At 39.0% G+C, this 19,233-nt stretch overlaps 1 protein-coding gene across 2 annotated transcripts in view; it reads left to right on the plus strand.

Annotated features, from left to right (window-relative positions):
- pax2b (paired box 2b) overlaps positions 1-18,228 on the plus strand; it is a 29,763-nt gene extending 11,535 nt beyond the window's left edge. Inside the window, exons 6-10 of one of the 2 annotated variants that reach the window (XM_082542977.1) lie at positions 3,012-3,187; positions 5,939-6,053; positions 12,965-13,066; positions 14,986-15,072; positions 16,359-18,228. In XM_082542977.1, the coding sequence (XP_082399103.1) occupies positions 3,012-3,187; positions 5,939-6,053; positions 12,965-13,066; positions 14,986-15,072; positions 16,359-16,435 (557 nt within the window). In that variant the 3' untranslated portion in view covers positions 16,436-18,228. The remainder of the gene's footprint in view (positions 1-3,011; positions 3,188-5,938; positions 6,054-12,964; positions 13,067-14,985; positions 15,073-16,358) is intronic. The other variant, XM_082542976.1, reaches the window with a different exon arrangement.
- The last annotated feature ends 1,005 nt before the right edge of the window (positions 18,229-19,233 follow it).

Here is a 19,233-nt window from a genome sequence, read left to right on the forward strand (position 1 = left end):
GCTGATTTGTCAGAAGAGAATCAGTAGCAGGGAGGGCAGATTGGACTGAGTGGGAGGAAAAGTGTGTAGCTTGACCCAGGATGGTTTGTCTTGTGTGTGGGAAGTGTATTCCACACTGGTGAATGACAAATATGGTTGGGGGTATTGATCAGGGTGTTGTGGATCAGGCTCGCTGATGGAAAGTAATTAATGACTCTATTTGCTTTGGTAGCAAAGAGGACAACTGGGTTTGATAAAGTGACTTGGTGCAGCTGTAGCAGGTGAGATTATCCACCTGAATGTACCAAAGTGCCACTACAGGGGCAAGAAAGCAGTTTTTTGGGGGGAGGTGTTTCCTTGTTTTTGTTGTGTATGAATTGCGTTATGCTCTTAAAGTAATAAATTTAACTTTTTACCAAGTAGTAGAGCTGTATCGTTGTATTTGCTGGGTATTGCACATGTTAAACCAGTGGGGATAGGCCCCTCTAGGGGGGTATAGAGTAGCGGTCCCCAACCTTTTTTGCACCACGGACCGGTTTATGCCCCACAATATTTTCACGGACCGGCCTTTAAGGTGTCGCGGATAAATACAACAAAATAAAACTTGTACTGGTACCGAAAAAAACGAAGATATATTCATAACACACGTGAAAAGACCCAGGAAAACCGAGTTAACGATAAAAACAAGAACAAAATAACACTAAAAACCGATAAAAACCCTGAAAACCATACATTTCACACCCAAGCCTCAACTCTCGCAGCCCGGTACCAAACGACTCACGGACCGGTACCAGTCCGTGGCCCAGGGGTTGGGGACCACTGGTATAGAGTGACACTATGAGGGGCAATAAGGGGGGATTTTCATATGCTATTGTGCTGAGCATGACATCACATATTTGTTTGTTGACTCCTGGTTTGGCCATCGCATCTTTTATTTTTAAAATGAAACATGGGTACCAAGGAGTGGATCTGACTAAGAAACAAAGGACACTGTAAGCTCATACATCCTGTTTTATGGGACCATACTTTACAAAATGAATGTCACGTTGTATTAAATAGGACTTTGCACTAATAATTGAAAGTACAAACTCATTAGGAAAGTATTTAATGAGGTCATTGCTCAAGGGAGCCAAAGGGTCATTTTTTTAAATGCACTTAATCTTTTTTCAGCTGTATTAGACTTCACTTTTCAGAGCTGCATCCATCTTTTACATACAGCCTTTCTACTGCTAACCTATGTCCTGTAAGATAAAACCTCAAATTAGGGCTGAAATGGATTATCTCATCTAACTTGATGTAAATCGAGTGGTCATGTCAACATTCACAGTTTCAAACCTGGAAACAAAGAGCAAATTCAATCACCTCAAACTTCTTCCTTTGCACACTATGTAATACATTACCCAGTTTCCTCCTTTGTCACAGCACCATTATAATTACTGGGCTGCTTTGTCACTTAATTAATTACACAAATAAATTCATTTTAGGGCAGTTGCTGAAATGAATGATGCTGCTGTCCTTCCTTTGCAGACACCCTCTACACATTACCTCATATTACCTCTTTGAAAGGTAAATGATGCATCAGTGAAACCGTTTATCTCCCAAATCAGATCTTCCGCATAGCAAAAATATAAGAGTTCCTCACAATGCAGCTCTATAAAAGCCTTTTTATGCAAACGTGACACTGACTAAGAAACTCATGGCAATATTTCCGTCACAAAACAATACAGCCTGTCAGATCTCTGCAGCACTTTTAAATAAACCTTAATGCATTTATTTTGGAGACTGAAAGTTTTGCTAATAAGATATTGTTAGCAAAACGCTTTATTTCTTTACATTTTTGCAGCCAGCACAATTTTGGCTTATGCACACCTACCTATGGTCTTGTTTATAGCTCCATCAGCTCCTCTTTGGAGAGTCGGGTTCATCCTCTGGCCTCAGCCGGTGAAAAAAGGTCAAGCAGCAGAATAGAACGGCAATAACCCTCCCAAATGGTACTATCACACAGACATGATTGATCAATTGAATTCCATGGCAGAGAAAAATGTGGGATTAAGTAGAGTATTATACGCACAATGAGTTGAGGCATGATGTTCATTTCAAGTTCATTTCAGCTCCCTCTTGCCACCAGAACAGGCAATCAATAGCGGCCTTGCATATCATATATCACCACTCTCCCACTGAGGGGAGAACATAATCTGCCGCAAATTTAGAATGACAGATTTGTAAGGGAGCTGAAGCTTTCTGGGATCCGGGGAAGAAGACCTACAGACACTGTCACTGCAGCCTGGAGAGGTGGCTGAGGGGGTGTGCGGGGGGTGGTTAAGAAGGGCTGGAGAAGAGAAAAAGAGAGGGCGCTATGGAAGGATGGTCTGTGAAGGTTTGAAAGCGTTGCACACAAGTAACAACGGGAGAGGCATCCTTCTCCCAACAGACGAGTAATCAGGTCAGGAGTCGGGAGAAAATTCCCGTGTTTGGAGAGCAGGATGATTGAACAAGAATGTACAATTTTATTCAGCCCCTTGTCCTCTGCTGCTGCTTTCAAATGGAACCACCCGCTCACTGAGAATGGAAGCAGTATTGAATTGTGAAAGGGAAATTGTGCTTTAAAAAAAAAGGCTGCTCTTGATTTCAGTAACATCGGTAGGGTTTTGGGTGGGGGGGTAGGAAAGAAGGAAGAAAAATGCACTGGCTGAAATGAAAAGGCACTATAATGGGCTTGCTGCTGCTTTCATTAGTACACATGCTTGCCACAACATGTATATATTTGCAAGTGACGGTAATCCATCAATTACCAGAGGGCTTTCAGATCATGATGGTGTTAATACTGTGGAGGGGTGCAGGGAAAAGCCTGTGTAATGTAGCCAGTGGCTCACCACAGCCATTAAGGTACAGAAAAACCTGCACTCCATTTCTCAGATCCCCCACAGAGAAGGTACAGGAAAAAAACATGAGAAGAATATAAAGTGCATAGCTTGAAGTAAAGGCCAGCTTCCCGGGGTCAGTGTCTCGAATGTTGCTCTTTCTTCTTGTAGATGGTTCAGATGGTTCTGGCCCAAACAGTGATTCTCAGGGTAGTGTGGAGAGTTTACGGAAACACCTGAGGGCAGATGCCTTCACACAGCAGCAGCTGGAAGCGTTGGACCGGGTCTTTGAACGCCCCTCGTACCCTGACGTCTTCTCTACGACGGAACATGTCAAACTAGAACAGGTTAGTGGCACCGAAACTCTCCATCTTTGCTTTTCCTTTCTTGCAGCACTGAAAACCGAGCATGCTAGTACTGAGTCAAACACAGAAAAAGCACCTCTGTCACATATATTCCCAAACCCTTTCCTGGAAATAAAAGCTAATTAAATAAATGTCTGAGATGGCAAAGCCTGGGATTACAGCCCCAGCATGTATAATGCTGGAGGTATCAGTAGGAAAACTCCCACATACTATTGATTTGGTGATGAAAAACACATTCTGTGTACTCCCTGTAATTGAGAATAACAGTAAAGCAACAGAAATTAATCAATATCTAGATTTTTTTTCTTCATTTTTGCCACACTATTCAACTGTTGTTTCTTGCCTTTGTTGTTTATTTTCCAATTCTATGACATATCTTAATGTGCAACGACTGACGCGGCCTCAAAAAGCTGCCTTTATTGTAACACATGCCCATGAAATAGTTGTATGAAACACTAGCCTCCACCTTTTTCCTGGTCCTGATATTAAAGCCACTCTGGCCATCCATCCTCATTTCGAAAAATTAAGAGGCATTTGGGAAACAGCCACCCCCCACGCCAAAATGACAGCCAGAACCCACCGCTTATTAAAAGCTCTGGGCTTATTACAATGGATAACCTTTATTTACTTTCATTATACTATTAAACAACAAGAGACTATTAATTTCTCCCACCGAACTACAAGTCGGACCCATAAAGCAAAAGCAGTCACCTAATTGAGTTCATTTTAATTTCTCTCCAATCGGGGCGAATTACGCAGGTGATAAATCAGTGGGACAGGCCTCACCTCCAGAAGAGGGCCTAATTTGCAGCTAATTACAAAACTGATTTCTACTGGAAGATCAATACCAAAACGAATTGGAAATGACTTGCAATCACAAAGAGCGTCAGGGAGAGTATTAAAAGGCAGAGGGAAAAGGGTTAGACTAGGAAAAGGGGGTGAGTAAGTAAGAAAAAAGAAAGGAGGCCAGGAACAGTCCAGAAAAATCAGCTTTAATTTAATGCAATATTAATCAGAGTATTTTCCCTTTCATGGGTGCCTCATGGTTTTTTTTCTTTTTTCCTCTGGAAAATGTGTCCCTATTAGCCAGTGTCTGGGTTCTGTAGCGAGGCATTAAAAAGCCATTCTGGAGATGCAAAACTCAATGGATTCACCCCTCCCACACTTCTGCTAGCCATTTGGTCATCCTTTTCAGACCTATCTTTTCAGTTTTCCCCCTCCTGCCCTTTATCTGCATGATAAAACGTCTGTTTGGCGTCTGAAGCCTGCGAGAATAGAGGAAAACATCCGACATTGTGCCAGTGAACAGTTGTAGCAGACAATTAGAGTTTATCTGTGATAGTGGCAGACAAGAGCGGGGTCACAGGCGTCCTCCTGTGGGAGCGCGGCCCACTGAGCCTCGCACACTGCGCTTTGGACAAACATTGTCAACACTCAGACTCCGGAAGTCTCATCTCATTAAAAAAAATCTGCTAACATCTGCCATGGGGAACCTGGAAGAGTATTTTTTTACATTGAGAAAGTTTTTTATTTAATTAAAAAGTCAGGTCACCCAAATTACAAGTTAGAGTTCATTTTTTTTGTTCGTTTGTTTTTTGATTCCATCCCAGTGCAATGAAGGTGAATGGGAGGCTTTTGTGTAGCACAGTGCCTGTACAGGCTTTGGTGTCAGTCGCTGACAATAAAAATGCTTCTATAAAATATGTGAGTTCTGCAGATAATTCAGTGCTATAATAATACACAGTAAAGAAAAGACGTGTTGCCATGAGTTTTTGATCAAAAGTCATGATTAATAAATATTTTCTACATCAAAAATCCTCACTTATTTATAATGATATTTTACTTTTACTTTACTTTTTTATTTAAATAATCTATTTTTTATCAATTTTAAACTTTATTTCATGTGGGGTTTTTTTGTTTGTCTTTTTAATTTTAATTTTTTCAAAATTAAAAGGAAAGTTTATTTTGAAAAAATATTATTTTTTAAAAGAAAAAAGAAATGAGGAAATCTATTTTTTTTTTAAAATATTTGATAGATTAGCAATAATAATGAAAATCTTTAATGGCAAACCGCAGTGTTTTAACAAAATTTTTCCTTTAAAAAAAAGTTACATCTCCATCAGTCTCTATTAAAAGGGTGGCTCCAGATGTGTTTACATTTCAAAATATCAGAAGGATTAAGGGTTTGTATCGTGCGTGATTTGGGTGAACTGGCCCTTTAAGCCAACATCTGAGCCCAAACAAAAAGAAAAGCCTCAACAGTTTTACGATAGCAAAACACACAAGCTGTACAAGTGATTGTATTCAGAGATAAGAGGTAATGAAATTTAAAGGTGGTTTAGACTCCAAATTAAAACAACAAAAACTCAAAAAAAAAAAAACCTGAATAGTGTTCCTTAAACGAGGCCACATGGTGTGTCTGTAACAAAGCAGAACTGCTTTCTCCCTTGGCTGATCAGGAGTAGCACTGCAGTCAAGCACAAAGGGCCAGCTGACACCTTGGCTTTTCACTCATCTCAAAATCCCACTTCCTCTCAGACAATACCAAAATACATTCATGATATGCTTGAACTGCCACCCTGCAGCATGAACACACACACACACACACACAATGCTCTCATACAAATTTATACTCACACAGGCCTGTGTGGAACGCTTAATGGAGGAGGAGAAAGGAGGATTTCCATCTAGGTATTGTTTGGTTGTGTAATGATTCAACTGTCCTTTTCCCAGGCTAATGAGTACTCGCTTCCTGCCCTGAATTCCAGCCTGGACGAAGGCAAACCCAGTTTATCCTCTAGCGCCAACCCAGACCTGGGCCCCAGCGTGTCGCAAAGCTACCCTGTAGGTAAGATCAAGTGCCATACAGTACGCCTTTATGCTGCTGAGCCACAGCTTCAGCTGAGGGGTTTTGAACAATGTAAAAGGACAAGAAAGTCAGAGCTAAACATGCCTGTGCAACTGACAAAGAGCAAAATGAAATATGTGACAATAAAGGCAAAGCAAAAAGTTAAGTGTGAAGACTTTTTTACCGTTTCACTCTGAGCTGAAAATGCGATAAAAACCTTAGCAGCAGTCTTCCGTCTTGGTTTTTTTTTTCCTTTTTTTTTTTTTTGCTGAGCAAGCAGGGCGATAAGAGAGACTGGGAGGGGAGGGGAGCTGTTCAGTCACTACTGGACAAGGACCTTTGGGTGCCAGCACATCAGAACTATGACTGTGTATCAGAGCAAGGTCTCTGGGAGGGAAAAAAAAAGGCCACCATGCAGGACTGACTGCTTGTTGGCTGCTGTGTTGCTCCTGCAATTTGTTCTCCAGGAGATAGTTTGTGTGTCTCAAAGCACGAGTAATGTGCCTCGGTAAATACGCTCTGGCATTTCTGCCGCCTAACTCTAACACTACGATCATTTATTTCACCCTCCTCTCTCTCTTTCTCTCTCTCTGCTTCTCCCTCCTAGTTGTCTCCTCTCCTTGTCACAGTTAATGACTGTCTGGTTAATTGAAATATTGTTTTGTTGTTGCAGTGTTATTACCAAGAAGAAGGTTAAGTTTACTGAAAGTTTACGATGACTGTCGGGGGCCTGAGATTAATATACAGAGCTTTTATTAAAATTCATATAATTATGCAGCAGCCATCAAAGGCAACGAGTTCTGCGCGGGGGGGGGGGGGGGAGACAGGGTGATTGAAAATTGCTGCAGCCCTCCTTCTCAAATGATAGCCAAGCAGTCTTATGAGAAAAGAAAGGGCCCTTCTCTCATTAATATGTGGGAGGTAGATTTCCCCCTGTAAGGCAGGCCTCCTGAGAAGAAAGGTGTGTGTTTGTCCTTTGTGCACTGATGGCCCCATAGAAACAGGCTTGTCTCTACAGGCGGCACCTGGGATATTTTAGATGGTCTCTGCAGAGAGGGTCTCCTTACTGCTTTACAGGTGCAAAGAGACATTAAGAGGAAGAAAGATGGGATTGTATGGATGGCTGTGTGTTCCAGTGTGTGTGTGTGTGTGGAAAGCACCTGACTCGACTTGATTTTGTATTAGTAAATAAGTTTTTTCTGCGCCCTTCCATGTTGGAAGATCTCAGGAATAAAGCGTACAGAGGTCAAACTAATGGAACAAACATGGCTCTGACTTCCACTTGGTAATTACTATTTGGTTAGTGGCTCTTCTGCTTGGTTTTCCCCCCAGTGCCTGCCTGTGTGGATAATAGGTGATATTCAGGTGTGTGGTCTCTCTAATGGCTGAGTATTACAGTTTACTTGCCAGCGATAAGCTCACCAGAGGAATTTTAAGCCTTGCAAAAAGTGGCAAATTATCTGCAGTATTTAGGCTGAGATCCAATTTCAAATTAATTGTGTCTTTACGCGGGAAAGAACTGCAGATTATGTTCGTGCTTAAAAATGTGTTTTTGAACACCAATTAAAATGCCTGCAGTTATTGATCTTGTTGATTTTATGTCCTGGAATTTGCATAATCTATTAAAAATGAATGATTCATGAAGTGCTCATTGCCAGAGATCAGGATTCTCAGTGAACTGAAAGACTTCAGAGATAGAAATCTTTTGTGTCCTCTGCTTATCCTATTAAGGCTCAAAAGTACCTGCAAAGCAGGCTCAAATAAGAAAGGGATTTAAGGGCATTGTGCACATCATCGAAATTCAGAGGCAAGAAGCCACTTCCATTAAAACACTTTTTTTCTCTCCCTTTCCTCCACATTAATGCTGTATTACCTGCTAAATAGTCCCTCTTACCCCATAAAAACACCAAAGGGTTCCATGAATATGTGGATAGGACAATTGCATATTGTGAGGTAATTTCTATTGTTGATATGGGAAGTAATTTCTTTGATGAATTCCCTTCGAGAGATGGATTTCATCTCAAGTGCTTCTTATTCTTTTTCAGTCGAACTGCTTAAAATTCAAATAGTGTGAGCCGTGGGTGAATTTGTGAATAGCGGAGGGAGGAGTTCGGAACTTTTTTTGTGTGTATTTTGAGAAATAAATGGAGAGATGGTCTTGATACGGCCAATTGTCCACTATTTCTATAGAGCGTTTCTGTATTTCCTGAAATTAGCCAGAGCCCACCTGTTTTCTTGATGCTGCTTCAGACTTAAGAGCCCTCTTAAAATTCCCATGAGCGTTCAGTGGGAGTTTTACACATCTCTGCTCATTGGCCGCATACTGAAGACTCTTTAAACATATTCCCTGCTGGGCCTGTTAATGGAGGCCTCCAATGGCTTAAAGCCCCTGTGTCAATGACACCTCTCCTACTCAAGCAGCTGCTTCTGTACACCCCTTTTATACCCTCCTGCTATTAAACAAAACCTCATCCAGCAAACACAACTAGCCACACTTTAGCTGAGCGAGTGCTCTCAGGGTGAACTACACAGAAAGCGTCAAGACCTGCCGTTGTCCAGTGAGCAGCGAGCAATGATCAGACAGTGAACCTGCCATCAGTGATGTGTGGCCTCGTGACAAATCGCTCCCGTGTCTTCCCACAGGGGAAAATGCGGGCTCCGAAATTAATGCTTATTTCATCTTCAGAAAAGCAAACTAACCTTTGAGCACACATTTGATAATGAATGACTTTCAGCCGGTGTTCGGGGAATTAAAGCAATTTGGCTCTCCAAACATTCTTTACTTAGTTGTAATTAATTAGGGTGCTGAGATTTTTTGGCTCGTGATAAATTGCCCCATTCTGCATATAGCCTAGAAAATGGAGGTCAAAGATTTTTGGTTGTTGTTGTAGCAAACATGAAGGTGTCCCTGTCATGGTAAATTTAATACTCTTGCAAGCAAAAGAGTAATTCACAAATGACTTTGTTCTTGTGCCAAATAACAAGAAGGTCACCCCGGTTTTCCCTTTGTGTTTTAAGAAATTGAGTAGTTGTTAGTGCATAATGTGTCTGGTTGTGGGTTCAGATAAAACCCACGGGTTTTATTGCTATAATAATATATGTTTTCAGTCACTCTGTGTACTTCAAAGTTTGCTTTTTTGGGGGGTTCAAATATGTTCACAAGAAATCCGCTATGTTTATGAAATATAACACAGTATTCCCAGCTCGAGCTGCTTCTCAAATGAAGACAGAAATCAACAGGCTTTTGTAACAGCGAACCAAAAAATCTTTGAATTGATTTTTGCAGCGAAAGAAAGGGGAAAAAAAAGAGGACAGGGGAAAATAAATAGCTCGATTTGCTGGCGTTCAATCTAAGGGGACTGTCAGAGGAAACAGACAATATAAAGAAAGCCATCTTTTAATGAGAATCTGGACACACATCTCTGTTGCAAAAACAACAAAGGCTAGGAAGCAGCTAATGAGGCTATCATTGCTGTACAGAGAGTTCTCCAAATCGGTGCCTCACTGAAAGAGGGTTTTAAAGGGGAGATAAAGCAACAGTAACAGAGCTTCTGGCAGTCACTGCCAACTGCATCCTGGAATATACAAAAGCATGATTCGGCACAGGTGGTTATCAGCGCAGAAGCTTGGCAAACATACCTTTAAAACACCTTTATTAACTGTTTTTTAATGGGTAAACCTTTCCTGTTTTGCATGTTAAAGTCCTTCTTTTATTCATTTATTCTAATCGCTTAGCAAAATTGACACTTTTTGGAGAGGAAATGAAGGCTGAAGTTTCCATGAGGGTTATGCTGAAAGTATTGTTTCACTGATCTGATTGACCTGATCAGTTTTAGGTCCAATATTGGTGAATTGACTAAACAAAATCAAATCCTTTTTTTTTTTATTTGTTTAGTGATTTTGTTTTGTTTATTTTTTTTGATGTAGTTACACTTACTTCATGCAAATTTACTACCCCAATAATGTTCATTTCCAGTTTCAGTTGGACACATTTTTTTTAATTCAGAAATATACCAATAACATCCCAGATTGGAAGCAGCGTCACACGAGGAAAAATATAATGACTCCTTCATCCAAACTTTTAGTAAAATCAGCTTTCATAAAACTGAGTTATCTAGTCTTGCTTGGTTATTTAAAATATAAAGTGCCCGTCGATGACTACAGTACAGCCGTGACTTCATCCAGCATAAAAGAAGCCGAATTGAACTGCAGTATGCTATTATTTCTGAAGAAAATAAATTAAAACTGCAAGCAAAAGCAGATCTTGTGGTGATTATATTTTTCAGAAGCTAATGGAGAGATTAGAGTATTTACTTTTATTAAACATATGAGGAAGCTGTAGCTGCTGCAATAATAATGAAGAAAAGATAGTGTCATTGTTTAGGGAGACAGCTAGACAATAGTTACCAGTGTCTACACACACACATGCACACACACACATACACAATGGCCTCAACCCTGCTGGACCCCCCACCTACAGTACTCCCACGGCTCCCTTTGACTTATGTGCACTGGCTTGTGGCTAACTAATTCTTATTATAAATGAAAGGTCCAGCATGACCTCACTCTTTTCTATAAAGCTCTTTAACTCTGCAGCCCTTGAGTTTCAGCGCTTGAAGCAGAAGATAAATCTCAGCAGACCCTCGTACAATACAACGATCAGTGTGGAGATTTGCAAACAATAGGGAACAGTTGTTGGACATAAGATTTAATCGTTTCTTTATCAGACAATTTGTGATCACAAATGAAAAAGTTCTTTTTTGGGGGGGAAAGTGTTTTTAGAGCAAATTCGCTTCACAAGTAAGTTGCTATTTGCCTTTCATGTACTATTTTACAGCGTTGTGGTTTACATTGTACCTTTGAACAAACCTGTGAATAAATCTTTTTTCTGCTGAACAACAGAGTGGCAAATTTGTGTCATCGAGTGACAATTTCAGACAAAAAAAAAATGGTTTTTTTAAATTAATATTCGCATTTTAAGGGTTCAATTGATGATGGAGCTGAAAACCTTGATTAAGATTGGTATTTTTGTTTTGTTTGGGGGGTTTTGTTGTTTGTTTGTTTTTTGCAGTTAGAATTTCCACTGGTGTTCACAATAACAACACAAAAATGTATCATAACATTAATATTATACATAAGAGTCTTTTTCGGGAGTTAGCATGGATTATATGAGTTACAGTATATTTTAAGTAAAGCAGGCCAGCAGCTCAGCCTGGAGATGATTTTAATCACTGAATAAATACTGTTGTATACATCATATTCAAGTGCAGCACTGTAGTTGAGTGAGAAAACAATGAAAGCAGTGTCAGCTGCTGTTAATCCTTTGTATTGGTTCCTATTTTACCAAAAAACAAACAAAGAGAGCCTCAACTCTCCATGCACTCTTTGCGTTAAATAGAAGCCATTCAAAGCTTCCATGGCTTCTTTTACTCCTAACCCTCGTCCTCCTGGTCCTCTCTGGCAGATCTTGGCCTTGTGGGCCTGCCACCATGTTTCTGCCAGTTTTACCACCAACCTTTTCAGTCCCTGGCCCCCACATCCCTCGGCATAGCCAGTATTGCTGCCAGCTTGTAGTAGTGGTACATCATTAGCCAAAAGTATCATTCCCACATCCTCAAAATAAACAAATAATGTGTTTGTTCCATTATTCTTTTAATCCAGTATATATATGTTTTCTGTGTCTTATGCTTACTGGCAGTACTTTGTTGTTGTTGTTGTTGTTGTTGTTGTTTTATTCTATTATATAGTTATTGCTTTGCATATCCTCTTATTTTGTTAGAGGTACAGAGTCACAGACATTAAAAGTGAGACAAATCATGCATAGCGGCGCTGCAGAGTCAAAAACATTGTTTGAGGGAAAACAGCATTTACCAGTAAACACTTTTTGCCTCATAAGATGAAAAAGTAAACTTGGATTTGAATCTGGTGCCAGACTATAATTTTCTTTTCTTTTTTTTTTGTAACAGCAACAACACGAACAACTGTTGTCCTCTGGTGTTACGGTGCATTTTATCCTGTACTTCCTCATTAAAGCTCCAGTGGGAAATGATTTTTCCCTTTGAGTCTAAGTGACCCTCACAGTTGACAATATAGCAGGGGCCTCTCTTACCCCAGCCACTGTGGTAAATGGAGTTACGTGCCGTAGTCCGAATGTCCCTGTGGCCAACGAGGACAGCCCAACCGTCACTCTCAATTACAGAGCTGAATATCTGCAGCCAGACGGGTGACGCTCTGCGGAGGGGCCTGCGTGCTCTGCCTTTACAGCCACTACAGAAAAGAGAGGAGACTTCTGGGGTTTACTAAAGGCTGCCATATTTAGACAAGTTTGAATTGTTTAATGAGGAGACATATATACGTGACTAGGATTCGGTTGATTGGAAGCAGCAGCTGTTAGTTTGTTTTTAGTTCACCTATTAGAGGCAGGCTGATGCTTTCTGGTAACTGAAATTTGGAGTTTTGTACTGACTGACTTGTGGTGATGGTGGTGAGTCATGACGTCCACAGAAACAGGGGGTAATGGTTGTTTTGTGTAATTGCACATTTGCATTTTTGAGGATGGGAGGCTGAAAGCAGAGGTGAAAGTGGCTAACCGCACTTGAGTTTGCTTTTACCAACCTTTATTTTGCAGGAACAGCTACTTATTTGCTCAGCAGATTCAGATTCTACATATTTTGTTTGATAATATCAGACTCTGAAAGCAGAAACTCAAGCAGAATATAAAAAAGTTCAGATTTTAAATTCTCCAAGCCTAAAAAAAGAATACTTTGCTTCTTGCTTTAAAGATAGAAATGTTTCTTTTCACTCAAGTGTTAAGGATTCATTTGTAAGTTACAGCGTCACCAATCTTAAACAGAAGATTTTCTAGATCACACCTGAGTTTTCTTTCTGTTTGTTTTGTTTTCTCTCTGCAGGTCGGGATATGGCCAACACAACCTTACCTGGGTATCCCCCTCACGTTCCCCCTACAGGCCAGGGCAGCTACCCAACCTCCACACTCGCTGGAATGGTTCCTGGTAAGAGATGAAGTGTTTTATATTTTCATTAGGGGTTATTTAACAGTTGGCGTTGCCCTCAAAACATTTGTAGAAGATGTATAATATTTAAATGAATATTGACCTGTAGAATAAGGGATTCACATATTCTTATATTATGTGTGCATATGATTGGATCAGACAAGCTGAGTAGGTGATCAAAGAAAGGGTAGAGCATGGTCAAACTCTCTTTCTTCTCATCTTCCCGGTTCTGTTGGCTCATCATCTCCTCTGGTGGCCGTTCTCAGCGGCCTCGATAAACAGCACCAGCAGCCCTCCCCAGCCTCTGAGCTCCAGAGCATATCCTTTACTCTCCTCTACTTAACCTGCAGTTCAGGTTCACAGCAAACAGTTAAGGGTCAAAAGGCAGAGGCATGAGAGCCCGGTAAATATTCAAATCATTGTCTCTCTGAGGAGGTCAGGTTTGTGTTTCACTGCCAGGAACAGGGCAAAGATGCAGTTTTGGTGCAGGGCTTTATACGCTTCTCCAGCTCCAGCATCGAGGCACACGTTTTCAGCAAAGCACAGCCAGCATTTTGCTTTGACGTGATTAAACCACATGGACAAGGAAATCAGTCAAGTGTGCATTGTGTTAGCATATCATTTACCAATCAGGCACCCCATCACAGACTCTGGCTGTTCCTTTTTCTTCCATTATAAAATGACATTTTTTAGTATATTCTCAGCCAAGGAGGTTGCATTTATTTTCCATTTGTTGTTGTTTTGTGATTTGAAGGTAGACTAAAAAGGAGCATTTCATAAAACCTAGTGGTAACTTAGTCCTCAAAGCACTAAACAAATGCTTTTGTAAAGGGTAAGGGTATTTCTTAAAGGGTAGGTACACCCAAATTACATCGCATCATCCATATCTAGCCCTGCTTTAATGTTTGTGGTATTCTTAGAACTGAATGGCTTACATGTAATGCTATGTTGCTAGATTATTTATTATTTATTTATAAATTATTTATTATATTATTTAGCACATTATTTTTAAAATAGTAGTTTATTTTTGAAAATATTGAAAATATAGAGACAATAAAAATACATATATTGTATACATTTTTCCATATTCTTCTTCAAAAGCTTGATGCCATAATAGCCAAAGCAGCAGTAAAAACAAAGGGTGATGTGGGAGCCCTGGGCGATAGCGCAGCCCAGATTTACTTTTTTGATTTCAGCTAATAAAACTGTTAAATCATGTGGGTGGAAAAGAGACAAGTCAAACATACTTTTACTTTCCATTTGTTCCTATGTGGCACCAAGCAAAAGATGAGGACCTTAATCCCATGGCTTGTGGTTTTGTGTTACAACTGATTCATCCTATACACAACCACTAAGATTTAGTGACAGGCACAAAACACTGTTAAAGCAAAGCCATTTCTCACCAGCTCCATATAAAATCTGGCCTTTATTATCTCGTAAAAGAAAGAAACGTGTTGAACCAGCAGCAGTGCTCACTGACATGCTCCAAGGTACTTCTGTTGCAAGAAACATCAGAGTTTAGACCAGAGGGCTTTGAGACTGGAGATGTTAAAACTCCTCCAAGAAAGGCTGCAGGATTTATTGCAGCATATCAAAAACGTATGCATGAAACTGTTTATTACCACTCTGTATTTATTAGACTGCTTTGGAATATACTGGAGGAAGAAGAATGGGTTGATATCCATAAATGGGACAGGGAAAAGCCGCCTTCAGTGTCACATCCTGTATTGTTCAGTGTTGCATAACTTAAGTGAAATGAAAAAGAAATAAATTACTTGCTTGACTGGTCTCACATCGATGACTATCATTTCCACCCACAAATTGCATCCTGTTTTGAATGACGAGAAATGACTGCATGTGAAGGGGGTAATGGTTTGATGCATTGAAATGCTAATTGATTTGTTGTTTTTGTTTTGCAGGGAGTGAGTTTTCGGGGAACCCCTACAGTCATCCACAGTACACAACCTACAATGAAGCCTGGCGATTCAGCAACCCAGCATTACTAAGTGAGTAGAGAGTGAGAAACTTGATGAGAATGATTAATTGACCATTTACTAGATCAGCGATAGTCCAGTTGTAGCCTTGCAGACATGGAAGTCTTAGGATATTTATACATCCCAAAGCATTACAGCTGGAGCGCTAACAAGAGCAATACTTTCTTTTTAGTGCTTTAGTGCATTTGAGGTGGTGATTTGTGTTATATTTAAGCACCACCTGTAATAAAATAGATATGTATTGCAAGTGTTATTTTGTATTATCTTGCCCAAGTAAAGCTTGAGCTAATCCTTAAAACTGACCTACTATTTTCTGTCATTTCTACATTATTCCAATGACGGATTCTTATATGTTTCCAATAACAAGGTTAGAGTATGTTTAATAGCTCAGACTACACTGCTCTAAATCCTGAGTTTAAGGCAGTTTTGGATATGTACAACCAGGATATTCCTAATATGATGATCCTGTCCCTGGTTGTCAACACACGAGCCCCACCCACCTGCTCTTCAAACCTTCTGTTTGCAAGTTGCAGCCAATCAGGAGACAGCTGTCTTATCGGGATGGTGGTCTTAAAGGGACAGGAGTTAAAAATCTTGTTTCAGACTGTAGATGAATTAAGGCCCAGTAGCAGAGAAATAAAGACTAATTTGAACAGAGAATCATGCAAAACTACTCTAGTAGAGTGCAATAATAGAAATTAAAGAGCTAGAAATGAGCACAATAGGTCCCCTTGAACATCCTTCTACGATCCTAAATGTTAAAGTGTTATATTTGAAAAATTATGTTAGGACAACAGTTGAGTAATCATTTTGCTGATATTGCTATACTAAAAACAAAAAAAATTCTTCCTGTCATGTCTTCTACATCCAATAGGTGACCTTTTGTCTGTGACATGTAGCTTTAGTGGGTCTCTTTTTTGATTACAGCATTTGCAGATTCAAATTTAAATCAAATTAAAAATTTAGAAAGCATAAAAAATGTGAAATGCATAAGATGCAACCTTTCTTAGTTGTTTATAGCTAGTTGAGTAAACAACATTTAAGTAAACTTTAAAGGAAAATCCTAATTTTGCTGGTCTAACATCAAGGATTGATGCAAAAGTTTCAGTATGGAAACATTGGCAGGTGGTAAAAACAATAAATGTGGGGGACAGGTCTTAGTAAATGGTTAGTGTGATGTGACTTGAATGATGAAACCTATTATTACACATTATAATATGAATATTAACATATTTGGTAAATGGCAGTGAAAACTGTATTTGTTGTTTCAAATGGTTCGTTCTTCTGTTAACTTTCAGGTTCCCCTTATTATTATAGTGCCGCATCGAGAGGCTCCGCCCCTCCCACTGCTGCCACTGCCTATGACCGTCACTAGTTACCATGGAAACCAAATCAACCTGCAGGACCATGGCCTCAGCCTCCATATTGCCCCGGTGTGAGCGGCATGGTCCACTGGACACTGAGCAACTGCGCATAAAATATTCCTGGCTCACACAAAAAGAAACTAAACGGTTTTTGGGATTTGTGACAACTTCAGTCCTCTCTCATCACAGCTTTGTTGGACCATCAAAGCCAAACTTAATCTCCAAGACATCATCACGGACAGGGAAAGTTGCTACACACATGATAAAACTTGTGGCTAAATGCAGTGATTTAACAAATAAAATAAAAGGAAAAAGACTCTAAAAAAGAAAAGAAAAGTCAAGAATTCTTTCCCCCTTTAGCAGTACCACAGTTTCATCCCATCATGGATCAATACTGTACATTCCTTTTTCTTGATGGCTCTCAGCAGGGACACTGTCCAGAGCTTAAAATGTAGCAGCAGCCTTTTTTCCCCACTTTTCCAATTTGTCTCCCTCTCGATTCAAACGGCAGTGCAGAGAGATCAGAGGAGATTAGCAGCAACACGTGCAGGCTGTGGCAGCCTAATGTTGATTTTATCCATTTGAACAGTCACCGACTGAACATCCAGCATGAGTAAATCGATCGCTTTTGATGCCATGAGAAGATTAGGACATGTTCTCTGTGATACACAATCAAGATGTAAAAATGAAAATGAAATAAATAAAGAAACATCCGTTTGAAAATAGATGGAGCCATGACTATATAGCACCATGGCCCGCTATTTGCAAGACTTCGAGAAACTAGTAAATATATTCTTAAAATGATTTTTTTATTTCATTTTTATAATTCGTAATGACTCAACTGCAGACTGCTTGGCTAGTGTTTCACTATGTCTTATTTGTCAGGATTCAAGAGGTCATCAGGCAAAACTTTTGTTGTGGTTTTTTTTTTGTTGTTAATTTTGCACTATTTTGGAGGTTTGCAACACTGGAGCGTTATTATGCAGAAAACTGACATGCATCTTTGCTTTATTTCACAAAACCGGCTGTAAGTCCAAAAGGCACTTACAGTTAATCTTGTATTTCAAGGCCCATCATGTCACTGCCTTGGCGTGCACTATACTATGTTCTCACAGCTTACATTTCTATTTAAGTTGATTAAGTCTTTGGCATTCAACCACAAAAAAAGGATATAACAGCCATCCCAAGTAAAAACACTATCATCATTTGTCTAGTCTGATAACTGAAGCGTTCAGATTCACGCTGATAAGATGATTCTGATGACTCCAATAAAATCAAAAAGCAGGGCGACGTTTTCAGCTAAATGCCTTAAACATGCTCCTTCCTAACTTTAGCCCCCTCCTCCCCCTCCAACATGTTTCAGGCCAAGTCATTTGTTTGAATCAAGCTGGAATGATGGTTTCTTCATCTGTCAAGTGAATGTATTTGCATTTGCCAAAGACTTAGTTCTCATTAATGTTTATTTACAGGCCGCCTATATGCATCACGAGAGCAGTATTATTGTTATTATTGTTATTATTATTAGGAAAAAAACCCGCATTGTTCATGAGGAAAAGTATATGTATAAATTCTATGCAGTGCAGAGATGGTCATCATATGCATATTCAGCTGTAAACCTAAAGGTAGGTGGAGTTTATTTAATGTTATGTTATTTACAAATTGTTCATTTTGTAGAAGCATTCTTTGTGTGTGATGTGAAGACACTTCTCTGTAAATACAGTAAGAAAAAATGTCTTTCATGTTCATGGGTATTATCACTTTCATTATGCTGATATCACTTGTACAATAATAAAAGTGTCTGAAATCTTTTACGCAAAAGGACCTGCGGGTTGTCTCGTATAATCATTGCATTTACACATAAAGACAAAAGACAAAAAATTGACTGGTTAGATCTTCTTAAATGGGAGGATTTCATATTTTTCTATTTTTTATCACTTCACGCAAAAAAGAAAATCATGTTTGAAAGTTTTTCACTGTTTGTTTTTATATTTGTGCATTTACTAGAACAAAACAAAGTGATTAAAATCCTCATTTGTACAAGCTAAATTTAATGAAAAATGACAAGATCATTTTAAATTTATTTGATACATTTCAAAAGTAAGCAATTAAGTATAGCTTCTCTTTACTTAATTATTTTAGGGCTGCATTTCAGTCCATTCATATAAATTTTGTGAAATTATGGTCAACGTCTAAGTCAAAGTCAAAGTCAGCTTTATTGTCAATTCTGCATGTACATAAACAGGATCAAAATGACAATCAAAATTACCCCTGACCCCTGGTGTGCAACTACAATAAAGTATAACAAATAAAATAAAATAGAAAGCTATAAGAATAAGGCATACAGATGTGAAAATAAATATGAAGTATCAAATAGACTATACCTAATTACTATCTATCTACAAAAATATAAGTTGTACAAGAATCCTTAAAGCTCTATATACTATTGCAGTTCTTTGTTAAAATTATAACATATATATGTAAATATATATGTATATGATGAATTATTAAAAAGGTCTATGAGACTGAATGTATAGATAAATTTAATCTACCATTATATACAGGTGTCCCAAAACATATTAAGTAAGTAAAGTTGAATTCAAAGTTGGTAAACTCCAACGTTTTTTATAGAAATACTGAAAAAAGCCATGAAATAAGAAAAAGAAAACTGAATATATTTATGAGTGTTTAAACATTATGTATTGTCAGACTCACTGTCAAAGTGTGTTTATTTGCAGCTAATTTTACCCCTTTATTAAATTCAAAATCACAATATATCAAAAGTTGAAATTGAGAAATTTTATTACTTACG

Source organism: Aulonocara stuartgranti (genome assembly GCF_965226115.1).
Source record: "Aulonocara stuartgranti genome assembly, chromosome: 8".
Classification (NCBI taxonomy): domain Eukaryota; kingdom Metazoa; phylum Chordata; class Actinopteri; order Cichliformes; family Cichlidae; genus Aulonocara; species Aulonocara stuartgranti.